General features: G+C 42.6%; 2 protein-coding genes across 5 annotated transcripts in view; one reads left to right on the top strand and one right to left on the bottom strand.

The window, feature by feature from the left end:
* Positions 1–12,689, top strand: part of Edrf1 (erythroid differentiation regulatory factor 1) — a 37,240-nt gene extending 24,551 nt beyond the window's left edge. For 2 of the 3 annotated variants that reach the window (XM_031388610.1, XM_031388612.1), the window contains 6 exons: positions 929–1,087; positions 1,216–1,365; positions 2,467–2,620; positions 5,178–5,293; positions 6,864–7,015; positions 11,058–12,689. In XM_031388610.1, the coding sequence (XP_031244470.1) occupies positions 929–1,087; positions 1,216–1,365; positions 2,467–2,620; positions 5,178–5,293; positions 6,864–7,015; positions 11,058–11,232 (906 nt within the window). In that variant the 3' untranslated portion in view covers positions 11,233–12,689. The remainder of the gene's footprint in view (positions 1–928; positions 1,088–1,215; positions 1,366–2,466; positions 2,621–5,177; positions 5,294–6,863; positions 7,016–11,057) is intronic. The other variant, XM_031388611.1, reaches the window with a different exon arrangement.
* A 1,415-nt stretch (positions 12,690–14,104) lies between these two features.
* Positions 14,105–18,097, bottom strand: part of Mmp21 (matrix metallopeptidase 21) — a 6,155-nt gene continuing 2,162 nt past the window's right edge. The window contains exons 3-7 of one of the 2 annotated variants that reach the window (XM_031384641.1): positions 17,511–17,650; positions 17,125–17,266; positions 15,866–16,123; positions 14,933–15,105; positions 14,105–14,603 (exon numbers count right to left, since the gene is read on the bottom strand). In XM_031384641.1, coding sequence (XP_031240501.1) covers positions 14,304–14,603; positions 14,933–15,105; positions 15,866–16,123; positions 17,125–17,266; positions 17,511–17,650 — 1,013 coding nt within the window. In that variant the 3' untranslated portion in view covers positions 14,105–14,303. The remainder of the gene's footprint in view (positions 14,604–14,932; positions 15,106–15,865; positions 16,124–17,124; positions 17,267–17,510; positions 17,651–18,097) is intronic. The other variant, XM_031384642.1, reaches the window with a different exon arrangement.

The following is an 18,097-nucleotide window of genomic DNA, read 5'->3' on the forward strand; positions in this document are numbered from 1 at the left end:
CTGAGGACCCATTGTTCTCTCCCTGCATCGTCATGCTCCCCAACACCTACAGTAGACATAGACACACACTAAACATTAGTCTAAGGAATGACCCTGGGCTGCTTGTTGTACTCCTGTACCTCTAGCTGTTAGCAGACTGAGGCAGGAAGATTACAAGCTACCTTGCAGAGATGGGTTGACTTACCAAATTGTCACATTGTCTACGGTGTTGGAGAAAGCACACATGAGCCTGTGTGGCTCAGGAGGTGACGGCACTTGGCACCAAACCTGATGATCTGAGTTCAGTCCCCTTAGCTCACAGTCCCCTTAGGTCAAAGAAGAAAACCTACTCCTACAAGTTGTCTTTGACTTTATCACATGCATATATAGAGTAAGTAAATAAAAACAAAAATTTTATAAAAAGACATGAGCACTTAAATTATTAGCTGTTTTGAAACTTTAAATTTAGCATTCAATGGAAAATATACCTGGCATAGTACATTTTAAAATAAAACTGACTAAAAAAACACTTGTATATGCACAACAGTTAATAAATACTTAACCTGAAATGTAATAAGTATTGCTGGGTGATGGAGCTTAATATGACTGTTATGAGAATACCATAGCCAGTATTTGAAGATAAGGGTGAGAGAATTAATATTTACACTACGATAATTTTTTTGTAGTTCACTAGTTATACAAAGTAATTTTCCTTCAGAGGAAGGGGAGAAAACCCCAACAGAGTCCATCCTCCTGCACCAGCCTGAGTCAGAAAGCAGCACCAAGAGCAGAGCTTGCAGGGGCATTCTGTCTCTTTACTAGGTACTTAACATTGATTGTCCTGCCTCTGTTCTTGGTGATGTTGTCCTTTACTTAATTCTCTTAGACTCAGTTGATGCCTCATTTCAGTATGCTCTTTGCACATGTTTAACACTTGCCCTCTTCACAGGCTGTTGATTACTATTTGAAGGCTCTGAGGTCATTGGGAACAAGAGACATGCACCCAGTTGTTTGGGATTCTGTGAACTGGGAATTATCCACTACATATTTCACCATGGCGACTCTACAGCAAGATTATGCTCCATTATCCAGAAAAGCTCAGGAGCAGGTGATAAACTGAAGTCAACACTACTTATTCCTGTATTTAATATTGCACATCAGTCATTTTTAGCAAGCAATATTCAATATAAAAAGTTACAAGCTTATTCTTCCCCTTCCCCATTGAAATCTGAACAGATTGAGAAAGAAGTCAGCGAGGCTATGATGAAATCCCTAAAGCACTGCGATGTTGACTCGGCAACTGCTCGGCAGCCCCTCTGTCAGTACCGAGCTGCGACCATCCATCACAGGCTGGCTTCCATGTACCACAGCTGTCTGAGGAACCAGGTGTGGCCATCCAGATTAAATTCCTTGCTTCATTTATTTAAAAGTATCCACTGAGCCTGCCAATGCTTTGTGTATATTTTACATGCCACCTCTTCCTGGTAGCTGATGTAGCTATTTTAGAAGAACTTAGCATGTCAGTGCTTCCCCCTTTTCATCCATGACATGTACTTTCCTCTACTGTAAATGCTTGTATCTTAGTGTGGAAATCAGATATTTTCCTGGGTATGCTCCTTGATATTTGTTAAAAATGTAGCTAAGCTTTGTATAGTAGTAGTTCTATGTATATTTTAAAAGACTTCCCAGGGCAGGAGTGAGAGAGCCAGCAACTTACAACCATCTGTAATTCCAGATCCAGGAGGATCCAGTGCCTCTGGCCACTGCAGGCTTCTATAGCCTTCTACATATGTGCACACACTCCTCTTCCACATTTACATAATTAAGATTTACAATACAGCCCTCTTATCCTTATAACCTAGAGAGTGCACATGAAAGCATATGGAAAGTATCAGTGGAGCATGGACACACTTGAAAAAAATGTAAGGGAAGCCCCAGTGTGCCTATTCTGGAGGCCAGAGCATGGAAGAGTGCTCTGTAGAGCCCGGGGCTTCCCTATTGGTGTGTTACATTGTCCCAGATGTTCTCTCGTGTTTAGGTCCCCTGTATTTTACAACTGAACGAGTTGTATTTTTGTTTTTGATTTGTTAAGAACTTGATGGAAGGAGTTATGCTACCTTTTCTCTCCCATGGTTCACTGCCTGTTGTTGAACACCTTGTCTCTAATGCATGGAGTCCTTTGTTTCTTTGGTTGAATTTTATTCCTTTTGTCCCTTGAGATTTTTGAGACAAGGACCCGCTATGTCATTTCACACTGGCCTAGAACTCACTGTGTAGTAGCTGGCTTACTGAGAATTCATGGTTCCTAGTCTCCTGCTTCATTTTATTATTTCCATAGCAGGTACTATTTTAAATTAGTGAACTTAAAACTTGTAACATTATAAAAAATAAAAATGAACACATTTAGTGATGCAGGCAGAATTGAGCAATAATACTGAAGGCCCAGCCCTTCGACTTTTTTTCATTATTATATTATTTTCTTTGTAGGTTGGTGATGAGCATCTTAGGAAACAGCACCGAGTGCTGGCAGATCTCCACTACAGCAAAGCTGCAAAGCTCTTTCAGCTTCTCAAAGATGCTCCCTGTGAACTGCTTAGAGTGCAGTTAGAAAGGGTGGCGTTTGCAGAGTTTCAGATGAGCAGTAAGTCTGGCTTCTCAGATACCTGTGTGTTGGCTGTCTTCTGATCATGTTAGAAGGAGGCCATGCTGTGTGTAGCTCTTGGATATAAGCAGGACCATTTTCCTGTTAATTTGCCCATAGTTAAAGCTTTCCCTACATTGTTTGAAATGCTTTTTAAAACCTAGAGAAATGAATAGAGACGTTTAAGTATGAAAAGTTTTGGATGGAGAAGCAGCAGCATGGGAACCTTGGTCCTCATTCTTTAAATATGGAACTGACACTTGGGGATTTTGATTGATTGTGGAATGGATGCTGCTGTAATACCTGCTTGAGCTCAGATAGGTGAGCAAATGGGGAAGAGTGCCAGGAAGTGAGAGGACTTCATTGTATGCCATCTTCACAGCAGAGGAGGAGAGAACATTCTGACTGCTTAGTGCTTCCAGGGTTCCTGCCCTGAGGTTCTTGCCCAGGGTTCCCCTTGCCTGCAATGCTAGCTTTTATATGGTAAGGCAACTATTGTTTGAAGTACACCAACTCATTTTATTTCATCTTGATTATTTTAATATTACAAATTTAAACTTTATAAAGTTTTGGACTTTGGAGCCTGTCTGATATCTGGTGTTGGAATTAAGGAAGCTCAGCCTGTAAAATCTATCCCTTACAGAATGGGGAGGCAAGATCTGAATTGTTTGTGATTCCAGGCAGTCTGATTAGAGGTGTTAATGTATACGTTAAATATGTGTGATTTAGTTTGTGTGAAATACAGAGCCCTTGAGAATAAGAAACTACAGGTTTATTGCCTGTACATAGGGACCCTGGGAGGATAGGAGAACCGTTTCCTGTAGACTCATTTAGAAATGGATTCATTAATATTTCTAAAATTATTCTCTTCAATTGTGTGTGTGTGTGTGTGTGTGTGTGTGTGTGTGTGTGTGTGTGTGTGTGTCAGTGTGTGCATGGCAGATGTATATGGGATGGATTTTATTTGTAAAATCTGGGTAACCTTTTACTTGCATCTTGCAGTTTTCTGACATGTTTGAATTCTTCATGATTAGGACATATTTTTATAAAAGAATAGAGAGACACTATCGGATTGGTGTAGTTAATTGCATTTGGAAAGCATCTTAAGGGCAAATGAGATAGCTCATCAGATAAAGGTGCTTGCTAGCAAATTTGATGACCTGAGTTACCTCCGTGGGACCCACAAGTTATCATCCGACTCCAAACATGTATCATGACACAAATGTACTTCCCCTCACACTTACCATAAAATAATGGTTTTAGTAAAACGCTTTGAACCATTCTAGTATTATAGATATCTTGGAAAAATAATGGAGATACTTAAGAGAAAGGGGGCAGTTGGCCAGCTTTGTGGAGTTTATCAGCAATATTACTAAGTGTTGTCATTATTGACACAATTTCATCTTAGTTTACCCTAGTGCATGGGGCTCCTGCTTACCTACCTTATGTCTCTGTTGTCTGCTTCTTTCCCAAAGTCAGTTCACATAGTCAATGGCTTACCTTCCAGATGCCACATCTACACTGACATCTTACTTGTCCATTGACTTTCCAGGTAGTAGGCTGTTTGGAAGTTGTAGATTATAATGTAATAGAAAGAGGTGACCAATAATAGGTGGGGAATTCCCATGCCCATTTTTACTTCTAATGTTTCCTGTACATTTAAGGACTCTGACACTACCTGTGGGATTTAGGGGTTTGCAAAAGGACCCAAAACTCGCTGTTCCTACAGCACATCAGCCAAGGAAGAGCTGGAGTGCCCCAGAAGTAAAGTCCACATTGTATTCTTAGTGCAGGTATTACTGATCCCACCTCTTCCCAGCAATGATGTGTAACTTCCCAGTGACTACCATCCAGGAAGTTCTACTGCACATGGAGTCCACTGCATTTATTTAGAATGTGGGTGCATGGTAGAACTTAGCCTCCACCCTCTCTAGAAGATAAGCTATCACTCTGCAGCCGAGAGACTCCATAGAAATTGCACTGTTTTAAAGACCTATATAGAGAATGGCCAGATATTTCTATGGAGATTAATCCTTTATTCACAGCAGTGCACTACACACACTGAATGTTAACAGAGAACGTGGATAAGGTGTCTTGCAGTGGCTGAGAGATGTAGACTAGAGTAATACTCACCTGGTCCACCTTTTAACAAAAAGTGTGATACCTTACAGTAGGACAGCCAATATTGAGGACTAAACCAACTTCACACAACTAAATAATGGGGTGACCTTTGAACCACAGGCTCTTGTGTATTGGACTCCTGTAACCTAATACTTTAGATACTAGCTCCTATTCCAGAGAGATTGTATGCTTACCATATAGAGCCAAACATTGAGGCAAGTGAACATTACTGCAACCGTTTAAAAAAGTTAAAGGTATTATTGTAGTATACTTTGGGTAGGCTGAGTGGTTTTTTTCCAACTAGTAAACAAGTTGTCTTTTGATTTGTTAGGATTGTCACAAGCTGCCTTTATAGTGCTGAAAGTCAGTAACATTAGCATTGAATGGCTTCATAGGCTTGTAGTTTAGGAATGATCGTTTGTGTTTTTTATTTTAGGTCAGAATAGCAATGTTGGAAAGTTAAAAACATTATCTGGGGCACTTGATATCATGGTGAGAACTGAACATGCGTTCCAGCTCATCCGTAAGGAGCTTGTAGAGGAACGTGACCAGGTAATTGGAGAAAACAATTTATATGTCTTATGCTAAATAGTAAATGTATATAACAGGCATATGACACATACTTATGAATGTATGTATGTGTGTGTGTATATATCACTACATAAAAATATATTTAGTAATGTTTTTATGTAATTAAAAGCCTTAGTCTGTTTGTGTGCTATAACAAAATACTTGTGCTATAACAAATTGTTGCAAAGAAGCTCATTGGCCCACAACTGTGGTCCACATTAGCAGATCCAAGTAGATGGCACCATTGTCCTGGTAAAGGTTCTCTGACTATGTTGAGCATGGTGAAATGGAAAGGGAACAGGCCACGTGCAGAATGGGACAGGGCATGGAGTAGCCTCTTTGTAATAACTTAAACTTACAAGACCTAGCCCAGTGTTGATGCAGAGACATAGCTCTCATCACCAAGAGACAATGAGATCGTTTATTCTGCAGCCACGTGACTGGTCATGCCTGGGAATACAGATGAGTGTCACCAGTTTCCTGAAATCATATAGTATTAGAACCAAGAAAGGCATACTTTATAAATACATTAGTGGGAATATCATGCAGACGAGTTACAAGTAAGCAGGGATATCTCTGTTTTGGGTAGGCCTCAGCTGCTATCTGAGGGCATCCTTCAGCTTTGGGCTGGCAGAAGCTAGGGTTCTGTCTGTACATTCAAGAAGGATTTACCTCATTATCACAAGGATGGGTTAGGCCAGACACAAGTGGGCAGTGAATGTCTTTGAAGGGCACTAAAGATAGCCCAAGATGATTTGACCTGCAGCTTTCTAGCTCTTCACAGACATGGAAGTTCTAATCAGTCAGCAAGCCTTGTAGAATCTTTAACACATATGCAGGTCCCACACCCACCTACTCCCCGCCCACCCCCCCAGAACTTTAGTTTACACTTACCTGATATACTCTCCAGAGACACCATTAACAATGCTGGGGTACAGTGATCCAGTTACCTTCCCTTGTGCCTATGTCCCAAGTTCATCAGCTCACAGCCACACACTACACAGGAGCCTCAAAGCACAGCAGCTGTGTTTGCATGATTGCATTACTCACTCCATATGATGAGCCATAGTTACGAAGGGACCTGTTAGAAGTTTCAAATCCTCGTAAGGTTGATTCTCTGGTTTGGTGGTGTCTTTGCCTTTGCTTTCTAAGAGCAGGGAACGCTGTGCTGTCAGACCCAGCTGACTGTCCAGAAGCATTTGTTCCACAAGCTCCGCAGCATGGTCTAGCATTTCTTCTGAGTGTGCCCCAGGCTCCTGCCACCTCTTAACTTCTGTCCCTGGTGGGTCCTGGCTAGGTAGTACCTGTTTCCGTGTTGCTTCTATAGCAACCAGTCAGTGCTGGGAAGTCATAAAATTCCATGTAGGATTCATTTCTTTTATGTCAGTATTTCTTAGGTGTGGGGGCTTTACTCTATATTTATCGGGGAGTGTTTGGGTCTGCTTTCTGTTTATGATTCCATAAACTGGATTTGAACAGGCTATTTAGCCTTCACTGTATATGAAACATGGGAGGGGGCAGCTTAGGTAAAGTAACTTTGTGCTGTCTTTAGCCTAAGAATGATGAAGCTACACCGGCTACTGATTCTTCACCTAATCTTAATCGAGAAGAAGTGATCAAACTCCTTAGTATATTTGAATCTCGTCTGTCATTCCTTCTCCTTCAGTCCATCAAACTGATGTCGTCATCTAAAAGGAAAATGAGGTAAATTACTTGGTTATTCATTGAACCATTCTAACTCCTCACCTATGAAAAGAACATGAGTCCCTGCTCTTGATATAAAGAACAGAGTGTGTTATTTATGCTGTGTGTAGAAAAGTACTATTCCTTGTTAGGTAAGAATCGTGTCCATGTGCCTACTGCATATCCATAGAGTAAATAAGATATTGGAGAGACAGGTAGCCCTGGAATGAAGACTCTAAGTTGTTTGTAGTAACACTTATAAACATGGTTTTGATATGAATTTGGGATTATGATATGGATACTGGGGCCAGTTGCACCCTTAAAAATAAATAGTAGAATGTTAGAGTATCTGAAGCTGGGATATTAGGGAGGGAGAATGATGATGAGGTGCACAGTCAGGGTGCCCAGGTTCCTCTGCTGATGTGTGCAGCGTGCTGTTTCACCAGAGCTGTTCTTTGGCATCAGTAACTTGAAATTGAATACCAAGTATTACATCAGGAGCATGATATACAAACACAAGTGCAGTCTAGCTCATATTACAGAACATGAAAAACAGATAAAAGTAAAAGAAAATGCATCCACATACATCATTGTTATTAATTAAATCGGTCTTACCATTTTATCTTGGGGTACCGATAAAGTAATTTTTGTTTTATGTTTTAATTTATATACAGTGTGACTCAGTGTTATGAGCTTTGACAGCATTTATTTGGCATTCCAAAGTTTCTGTCCACCACAACCATGATGCAACAAAGTCAGTCCATCACTCCACAAATTACTTTTTGCTGATGTTAAGCAGTCTGATCTTGTGCAGCTTTAGAATTTCTCTTAGTACCTCCCTCATTAACCATGGTCATTTCAAGCCCATGAGCCCGTTACTGTCATCTCTGCCCAGCTTAGCTATTTTTTATTTCTTGCCTGTACGGACATTTGCTCAGAAGTGTTGCAAACTGGACATCTGTTAGGACAGCAGAGGCTGGTTTGGTCTGTCTGAGGGGTTTCACCTGACAGGTATTCCATTGAGTTCATTTTGAACAGAGCTGCAGTTGAGAATTTCTTCTTAAACTGCAACCTTCTGTATAGCACAGGATCCAAGTTCTAACAAAGTAGATGCCCTCAGCTAATGTTCCTCCTCCAATGTTTTACTTTAGTCAGTCTAGTCTAAAATATTAAGTGGAAAATTCCAGAATAAACAACTTGTAAGTGTTGTGCACCATACTACATAGCCTGATGAAGTGCATGCTGCCTCAGTATATAAATCATTCCCTTGTCCAGCATATTCATACCACACACACTGTTAGTCTACCTGGTTTAGTTATTTAGTAGCTTGCTTGGTGACCAGCATGTTGTAGTACTGCTGGCCTGTATTTATGTAGCCTGTCTTGCTTCATAATGGCCCCAGATCACAAGAGGGCAGTGATGCTGACAATTTGAATATGCCAGCTTAGCCAAGGGATAAAAGTTTTCAAGAAAGAAAGAAAATCAATGCTAAGTCTTGCTGATCCTTGACTGTGTCTAGTATAAGCTTAGTTTTATCATGGGTTGGGTAAAATACACAATGTATGGGTTTCAGTGTACCTAGGTTCAGGATCCACCAAAAGTGTTAGAAGATGAGAGAGGGGTGATTATACTTTGCATTTAGAGTGAGGTAGGTCTGTGGAAGGTGGTTCCTAACTAACGTCTGCTGTGCCCCTGGCTTTGCCCTATCCCTTCACAACACACCTCAGAGAGACTGACTTCACACATGTTGGGTACTGCCAACCACATTGCACCTTGCATCCCCTCCCATGCTCTTGGTCTGACCAAGGGAGCCGTGACTTACTTGTTTCGGGCATACCTTAGTCTTCAGACTCTGAGGATCCTTCTGAGTAAATTTCTCTCATCTAAGGAGAGCTTTTATTGGAGGAAGTCTCAGTAAAGTGCATGTATCCATCTTTGTGAAGAACCAGAAAGCAGAGTAAATAATACACAGTGGAGAAGAGATTCTTAGCTTTTACTGCCTAAAAACTTTACTGCAAGACTGGCAAGATGGCTCAGTGTTTAAGAGCACTGACTGCTCTTTCGAAGGTCCTGAGTTCAAATCCCAGCAACCACATGGTGGCTCATAACCATCTGTACAGCTACAGTGTACTCATATACATAAAATAAATAAATCTTAAAAAAATTTAAAAAATGGTTTTTAACATTTATTGGTGTACACAAGGTGGCAGTATATATATATATATATATATGAACATACATGCATACATACATATAAATATAAAATATATAGAGGGAGAGGGGATCCTGTGAGCTAATTCAATGATTTTTCAGAGTAGTGGTTTGAGTGATTGTCTGACAGGAAATAGTCTCAGTCTTTTGATATGTTAACACAGTAGTCCTATGTATGGCTTATGTAATTTTTATTTCTGACCAAATTATTAGTGTTGAAGAAATGTTGTTGTCTTGAAACGGGATTTCTCTTCTATAGCCCTGGCTGTTCTGGAACTCACTAAGTAGACCAGGCTGGCCTCAAACTCAGAGATACACCTGCCTCTGCCTCCTAAGTGTGAGATTTAAAGATGCGTACACCACACATGACTTGTTGAAGATTTTTTTTTTTTTTAAATGTTTTTTGGTGTTTTGAGACAGGGTTTCTCTGTGTAACCCTGGCTGTCTTAGAACTCACTCTGTAGACTAGGCTGGCCTTGAACTCAGAAATTCGCCTGCCTCTGCCTCCCAAATGCTAGGATTAGACATTTTTAATCTAAAGTTTTCATGCAGGCCAAATGTCCTATGAGCCAATCTGTGCTTCCAGGTTTATTGAACAAAAGAAACATGACACTCTGCAGGTTTGAAGCCAATCACTATGGTTACCAAGTCTGTGACTTTCTGTTGGTTTCATTCATGTTCAAGTGAAAACAGCTGACAAGTTTATTGTTGAAAAAAGCAGACCTAGTCGTGTTCTTTAAGAGAAAAGGAAATCATAATGTGACCTTAACAGAAAGGAACATTAGTAGTTTATTTTACTGCTGTTTTTCCCTGTTAGCCTCAGGCAAAATAAGAAAGTGGGCTTAACAATTAAAAAGCTTAACTTACTTAGGTTCTTAGAAATTAAAGTGAGCTCTAACAAAATTAGGATTAATTTTTTTTTTTAAAGATTTATTTTTATGTATATGGGTGCACTGTAGCTTTCTTCAGACACACCAAAAGATGGCATTGGGTCCCCTTTACAGATGGTTGTGAGCCACCATGTGGTTGCTGGGAATTGAACTCAGGACCCCTGGATGAAGAGTCAGTGCTCTTAACCACTGAGCCATCTCTCCAGCCCCAGGGTTAATTTTCTTGTTGAAAATTTTTATTTTCAGACTGTCAAGTATGCTTCATGGTATGACTGTGTAGGTGCTTTTAGACAAGATACACATTTTATTTTTTAAGTTGCAGGGGACTTATTCCACTTTAGATTAAGAATTGAGCTGTTCTTAATACACCCTTTAGCATTCACTGCCCTAGCAGAGTGGGACCTTGACATTTCAGAGGCTTTAGGACCTGAGGATCATGGAGCCCTGTCCTGTAGTACAGAGAAGAAATGAGTAACCTCTTGGATGGTCCTTAGCCAGATATGAACATTAAGTATTTAGTTTAGTAAAATGGTAGGTAAGGTAAACCAGCTAATTAATTATCTTAAGAGGACAACATCTGTTTGATATGTGGAGACTGTAAATAGTAATGTCAGTTCAGTGGGTGACAATAGGTTAAGAAAGGCATGATCTACACAAGTTGTAAGAAGCTGAGTCAGGAGTCTGTGAGCAGAGCTCAGCTGCCAGTTGAGATAGGCGCTGCTGAGTAGAATGGCCGCGTAGCCTCTCCGTGTTTGGTCAGCCCCAGCTCCCACTCTGCTTTTTCAGTGATGTATTCTTTGACCATGTTTTTGTGGCTGCTCACTGTGCCTTTCCCAGTGCCCCTGCTGCTAAGGCAGAGGTCTTTCTCTGATTTACTTAACAGCCATAAATAAGTCAGATACTCTAGGAAGTGCCTGTTGCTTCCAGCCCTGCTCTCTAACCCTGTCTGTTCTTAACCTCAGCAGTAACGCTGAAGAAGATGTGGTCCTTCAAACCAACAAGCAGATTTACTCCCAGCTTTTAAGAGCGACTGCCAACAGAAACTCAACTCTGCTGGAGAGAGTTGAAGTCATCATCTGTTTGCTGGAGCAGCTTGCATCTGGTAGCAGCGGATCGAGTGGCAGTGCTGTCCCCTGACCTGAGGTTGTACCAGAAGACTACCTTGTCAGTGCCTTGCCATCCTGGAGCTATCGGCCCACTCGGTGCTGAGACTTATTAAATATGAGAACATGCCATTTAATCGGGTCCACAGTGGATACTCGCTTCCCATGGCAGGCAGAGGATATGGGGTGGTTTGGCTTCTTCCTGTGAAGGTGAGAAACTATAATGGAACCTAAAGCTTTCTAAATGTATTTCCTCGAGAAGTACATGGTTCCTTAGTGATAACACCTTCTGCGATGTGATGAGACTTGCAAATATTCTTGAAGTATGTTAAAACACTTAGGTGTATGATGAGATTATTTTGGATAAAATGTTACTCTGGCCAAGGGAACTCTTATTCAAGTGATTTCATGGGTTCACATGGCATATAGAAACAGTGCATATCAACCTTTCCTTCTAAGTGACACAAAGGTGTACCCTTTCCAGGCTGTGGCATGCATGGGAGGTTTTGAAGACTAAAAATTGCGCAGGTCTCCTTTCGGTGCATGCTCTGAAAAGACTCACTTTTCTTTGACTGTGTGTGACATTGGTAAAGAATAGGTACTATCACTTTCTCATTTTAAACTTGAAACTGTGAATAAGGTAAGAGAACTATTTTGAATAAATAAGCTATTTATTTAAAATACCTTGGTAGTTCCCACTTGCATTCTTCACACTGCTGTGATTTGGATCTGCTTGCTTATGATTTCAAAACTTTACAAAGTACATAGGCCCTAATGTTCAAGGCAAAGGTCTCCCATACATTTCATGCTCCTGGGACATTCTGCTGTGCTCTGCTGCTCTGGAGATCTTGTCCAACACCTACTGCATGTGGGGCTGTAAAGCTATAACTAACAGATTCAAGAAAGTGCAGCATTTGCATCCAGCAGACTCTTCTGCTTGGATGATACTCCGGTGTCTGGCCACTGTTGCATCCCCTCCCACACCAGACCCACTTGCAACTGTGGGTTTCTGTCCCTGCAGCAAGCGGGTCTCCATTGCAGCAAGGCAGATTCTCTCACTATTTGTCTAGTTTCTTGTTTGGTTTGCATTGTCATTGGAGCAAATTTGCATCTGTTTACAAGAATTAATCATTGCTACCCTGAAAGCTTTGGTGAAACTGTGAAGCTTTGAGCCAACTCATCAGTCTCATTTCAGGACTGCTGTGTCCTTTGCTGTGCAGCAGGGTACACACAGTAACACAGCTCGTCCTCCACTGGAGAGACCTCTGGCTGCTTCCACTGAGCATAGCGCCTCTGGAGCAGATGAAGTCAACAGGATTTCCCTGCTTCCCTAGAAACAAGACTACTTGTCTCTAAGCCCCTCCCTTTAGTTGAAAAGCCTTCTGTAGAGGAAAATTGATTTTAAGCAAGGAAGTAGAAATTTTGGCTCTTTCCCTTGTCATAGCAATAACATGAAAATTTCTGCAGGAGAAATAAAAGATACTTCTCAAATGTGTTGTAATTACTTGTGTTGGTTTTAATTAAAGCCTCCTGAAGTATATGTGTTTTAGTTGTTCCTTTAGAAGACTCTGTGGCCTGGTCACTCAGGTTTCTGAACCTTTTTCAGTTAGTTTTGTTGTTTGGATATCATTGTGTTAAGAATTTAAGCAAGAGCCAGGCGGTGGTGACGCACGCCTTTAATCCTGGCACTTGGGAGGCAGAGGCAGGCAGATTTCTGAGTTCGAGGCGAGCCTGGTCTACAGAGTGAGTTCCAGGACGGCCCAGGGCTAAGCCAACCAGTGGTGGTGGTGGTGGTGGTGGTGGTGGTGCCGCCTCCAGTACCTGGGAAGCAGAGGCAAACAGATCTCTGAGTTCCAGGACAGCCAGGGTTACAGAGAAAAACACTGTCTTGAAAAAAACAAACTAAAGAATTCATAAGCTATATTGTGTGGAAGGGTTAGTGCCTGTCCTAGAGTAGGAAAATTGCAGTTACCCAGCTAGCTTCCAGAGCCCTGTTGTGGCCTGGCCTGCGGACAAAAACAGGGAATTGTCCTCTGCAAGGACAGAACACAAATTACAGTGAACCAGGAAAACCATGATCTGCAAAGCCAGTTAGTGGGGGGCCCTGTGCACAGACAAGGTGCATTCAGCAGCAGGCAGTGATCACTGAATGCAGACGTATTGTGGATCCTGGGTATACCTGTTGTGTCACCCAAACAGATACTTTGGGGACCTTTGGTTCATGTCACATGTTGCATGTAACTTTCGATACCCCGCCTAAGCTCCGTGAACAGACTAGGCTTCCAGCCTCCACCCAGCTTCCCTTGAATCCACGGATAACAGACACACATACAGTTGTTCCTTTTCAACTTGCCTTTTGATACAATTGCTGGGTGCTACTATCTCTCACCTGGAAAAGCATGCCATTATCAATAATCTTATCTCTGCACCTCCTTCCTGCCCTAAACTTAGTTGCTCAGTTACATCCCCAACTCCTGCCTGTAAGAGCAGCCAAAGGCCTCTGCTCCACCCAAGACCTCACAAGTCTGTTCAACTTTTCTCTATTAGAAGCCTGTTGAACTCCTCCTTTTCATCTGTTTTTTCCTCCAGGGACCTGGAAGCCTTGCCTATTCTTTCTGCCCAGTAATTGGCCCATGGCTTCTTTACTGACAGATCAAGAACCAATTGAGAAACAGGACAACATCAGAACCAGTCCTACAGTCAAATGTTAAAAATGTCATTATGACATATGTTTTGCAGTTAATTTCAATTCTGCACCCTATCCCAGACCAGAACTCAATTTAAGTGCTGCAAGAGCCATTTCTGCACCACACAAAGGTGGGACCCCCTGGTGGCAGGCACTGTTGGGACTGAGTGGAGTTCATGTGGCATCAAAAGGAAAGATGGAGATTCCCTAGGGTAAACTTCTTCATGTTTCTAAAAGAAGTTTTGCCCAGCAACTGATCCTTAAACCTATTTTCAAAGTTCAAGTAATGTTTTCTTGTTTGGTTGAGTAAGAAGCCATATTTGCTTTTGCCACGAAGAGTCTGGTTTGTTTTCTGTGCAAAGAAGGCCGACACTTTCTCTTAAAGCTGTTCCTAAGTCCTAGTCTTGACTTTCTTGTCTTTACATGTTCAGTGTAGAGGTATGAACATCGCAAACATCAAACCACTTCTCTGAAATAGATTTTTTTGGAAATAAGCCATTCAGAGGAAGCCGAGTGTTCTGCTGTTTGTCCTTGTCGCTAACTACTTTCCAGTACGAGTTGCCTTTGAAAAAGAAGATGGAGTTGTGTGCATAGGAGTAGTACACTGAATCTAGGTTTCTAAATGGATGGTTTTGAGGCATTATTGCTGGAAACACTTGGCTCATCTTCTTTGGATAAGAACTAAGTACTTGGTTTCGGTTGACATCAAATGCAAATACCTGCAAAGTAAAGCAGATAGACAGGTTGCTGAGGATTGTTGACAATCTGACTTTGCACTGACTTCTGTAGACGTCAAGTTCTAGGTGTTTCCATCTGATCTGCCATTGTGTCATAGATCTGAAGTGATGAGATAACTAAGAAGTTGGATGCAGCCCGGCGGTGGTGGTGCACGCCTTTAATCCCAGCACTTGGGAGGCAGAGGCAGGCGGCTTTCTGAGTTCGAGGCCAGCCTTGTCTACAGAGTGAGTTCCAGGACAGCCAGGGCTACACAGAGAAACTCTGTCTCTAAAAACAAAAAACAAAAAAGATTGGATGCAGTGATACTTACTAGAGACTCCTTGAAGAAGTAAATTAACTGCTGCCTCCGATCATAAAAGGCAGTGTCCAGGGGACTAGGGATGCCAGGGAATCCTTCTGAAATCAGTTTAGGGTATCTCCTTCCTTGTTCATCTTCTGTGTGTGCCTGGTCATTCTCACTGTCATATCTCCAGTATTGGTTTCCTGAGAGTCAACCCAAAACTGTCAGTGTGGTTTATTAATCCCAGACTATAAGAAATATGGCATGGGCCAGAGATGTAGCCCAGCACTCCTAAACTCTACCCAAGTAAGACTTTGCTCACCATCCTATAAGAGCCTGGCATGCCACTTTGCTTCGTGTCACTCCACAGGGCAGCTGCCAATAGGTCCTAAGTCAGCCCTGCATGGTCCTCTCCAGTGATTCCAGAGAAACAGGACTTTCTCACTCAGCCCTCCGTTCAGGCCTCCCATGACTTTTCATTTTGACCCTAGTAATGTTTGCCCGGCCCATCACTGCTGTGTTGGAGTGTTAGTTGTTGCCTCTCACAGTGAAAGCCATGAACACCATGGAATATCTTGAGTCTTAGTCTACAGACCATTCCACAGTAGAGGCGCCTCACAAAGTTTATTCATTTGGTGACTACCTATCCTTCCTAAGATCAGAGGATATAGCCCACTCTGAGCCTACAGTCTGCCTAATCAAATAGAAAAGTCAGTAGTTACCGGGCGGGCAGTGGTGGCGCACACCTTTAGTCCCAGCACTTGGGAGGCAGAGGCAGGCGGATTTCTGACTTCGAGGCCAGCCTGGTCTACAGAGTGAGTTCTAGGACAGCCAGGGCTACACAGAGAAACCCTGTCTTGAAAAACCAAAAAAAAAAAAAAAAAAAAAAAAAAAAAAAAAAAAAAAAGATCCTAAGTAAAAGTTCAGTTAAGAGAAATGGAGCCATACCTGAAGCCTTGTTACCTTTAAAAAAATAGCGCTCGTCTTTTCCCCATGACCAGACATGGACGAAGGCATCGATTCTTTGCATAGGAATTCCACGCCAGCCAGTGAGGATTTGGAGGGGGTCCCCGTAGCGAGTCCTGTTATTTCTGTTTTCATAGAGCCAGTACCAGCTGTTGCGGAAGAAGTAAGTGTTGAACCTCACCCTCACTTCACCGTATTGGTTCCTCTCCTTGCGAATCCAGTCAAACACTGTATCAAATGATCCCTTACATGAACCTGGGTAGAGAAAAAAAATGCAGCCACTTGTCCCTGTAAGCATCAGCACTCATAATTGTCTGGAATGGAGATACTACGTGGCTAGCACTTCCTGGTGGAATGCCTTAAAGCAAAGCATGACAGAAGACTGAGCGGGAGTAGGCTGGATTTTAGGAAGTTTAGCAGTCTGGATGCAGTTAGTTCTGTCACCACCCTAAGTGCAGCTGGCTTATGCCTCTCAATAGTCTAGCTGGTTTCATGAGAGGAAAGATGTTTGGTTCTGGGCACAAAACAGCCATGTTTCTACTGGAGGATGACAATGTGGTTGAAACAGGCTTTGGAAGTCAGGAGTGGGAGCACATAGGAACAGAACTGGGATGGGATGTGAGGGTCTAGGAATGGAAGTGCTTTCTTTTCCTGTTGGGTACCTGTTGGGTACCTGTGCTATAACCAACCTTTCTCTTCTGTCTTTAAAGACTGGGCTTTTAATTGTATGTGTGTGTGCCCACGGGGGCCAGAGGTGTGGGATCCTCTGGAACTAAAATTACAAGTGATTATGAGCCACCAGATTTGGATGCTGGAAATTAAACCTCTGGAAGGTGCTCTTAACTGCCAAGCTATCTCTCTGCCCCACCATTTGTATTTAATAGCCTGGCGTAATAACTGAAACCTTGCGGTAAGGCTGATGTCTGGAAGCACAGCTGCTTATAGTGGCTTTGCATTCACATAGGTCTGTGATGCTAAGGCATGGATTGCTCTGAGTATCTAAAAGCCGTGACATCCCTCTGTCCTCACCAGTGTGGAAGGAGGAGAAGAGAAGGCACAAAAAAGGATTGTTGCTCTTCGCCTGTAGCCCTGTGTCGTCAAGTGTGATCATTTTAAAAGCCTGCAGACAGTTTGAGGGCAGCTCTAAAGACATGCAGCCTGTTTGGGGATCAGCCTCCTAATGAGCACAGAGCAGAGCCTGATTGATTTAACCTCCTCAGTATCCTCCAGGCAGGGTCTGCCCTAGACCATCTTACCATAGAGTCTTTGAATTGCTTTTCTGTCTGACCAGTCCAACTCAAAGGCGGGCTCCTGGGGAATGTAGTTTGGTTGCATTATGGATCCCACCCTGTAGGTGTGAGGCAGTCCAAGGACGTGGCCAATTTCATGAACAGCTACCTAGGAGGGGAACACAAACCTGAGTCTTCGATGTTGCTGGGACCAGTCACTGAATTATAGAGCCCCGTCCTGTCCTCAGTGCAGAGTTGTGCTTGTTCAGGAGAGAAACAGTGACTACTGGGGAACCACCACCAGAGATTTGCTAAACTTTCTAGAAGGCTGTGCACACACCGAGGAAAAGCAGTGTTTCTGAACTTGGGCTAGTGTGCTTTGCCTTCCCGCCCGAGCAGCTGGAGCCTCTTACTTTGAGAAGGCTGATGCCTGTGTCACTGGAGAGAGGCGTGAAGTGCTCATCGTCATCAAAGTGGATCTCACCCAGGTGCCAGGCATGTGCAAACTCCTGTCCACTCCCGTCAAACACCCGCGGACAGCCCAGGTGCCGGCCTGGCGTGGAGATGAGTGGGTAGCAGTGAATGAAGGTGCCCATCTTGAGTCCCTCTCTAACAGTACAAATTTTGACAGCACCTGGAGCTAGCTTCCTGGAGCTAGTGCAGCTATCGGCCCTGTAGAAGCTCCTCTGTAGACACAGGCTGAGCTGCCTGGTGTCTATGAACTGGGAGACTATAAAGACTAGAAACAAGCAGGGCCTGTTGGCGAATATCTTTAATCTCAGCACTCAGGGAGCAGAGGCCAACAGATCTCAGTTCTGGGCCAAACTGTCTATAGCAGGAGTTCCAGGATAGCCAGAGCTACACAGGAAAATTCTCATCTTGGAAAAACAAAAACAAAAATTAAAAAACAAAAACAAAAAGACTAGAAATATCTACATGCTAACTGTGCTCTCTCGCTTGCTCTTTGTGTGAGTGAGTATGTGTGTGTGTGTGTGTGTGT

Source organism: Mastomys coucha, unplaced genomic scaffold, assembly GCF_008632895.1.
Source record: "Mastomys coucha isolate ucsf_1 unplaced genomic scaffold, UCSF_Mcou_1 pScaffold21, whole genome shotgun sequence".
Lineage (NCBI taxonomy): Eukaryota > Metazoa > Chordata > Mammalia > Rodentia > Muridae > Mastomys > Mastomys coucha.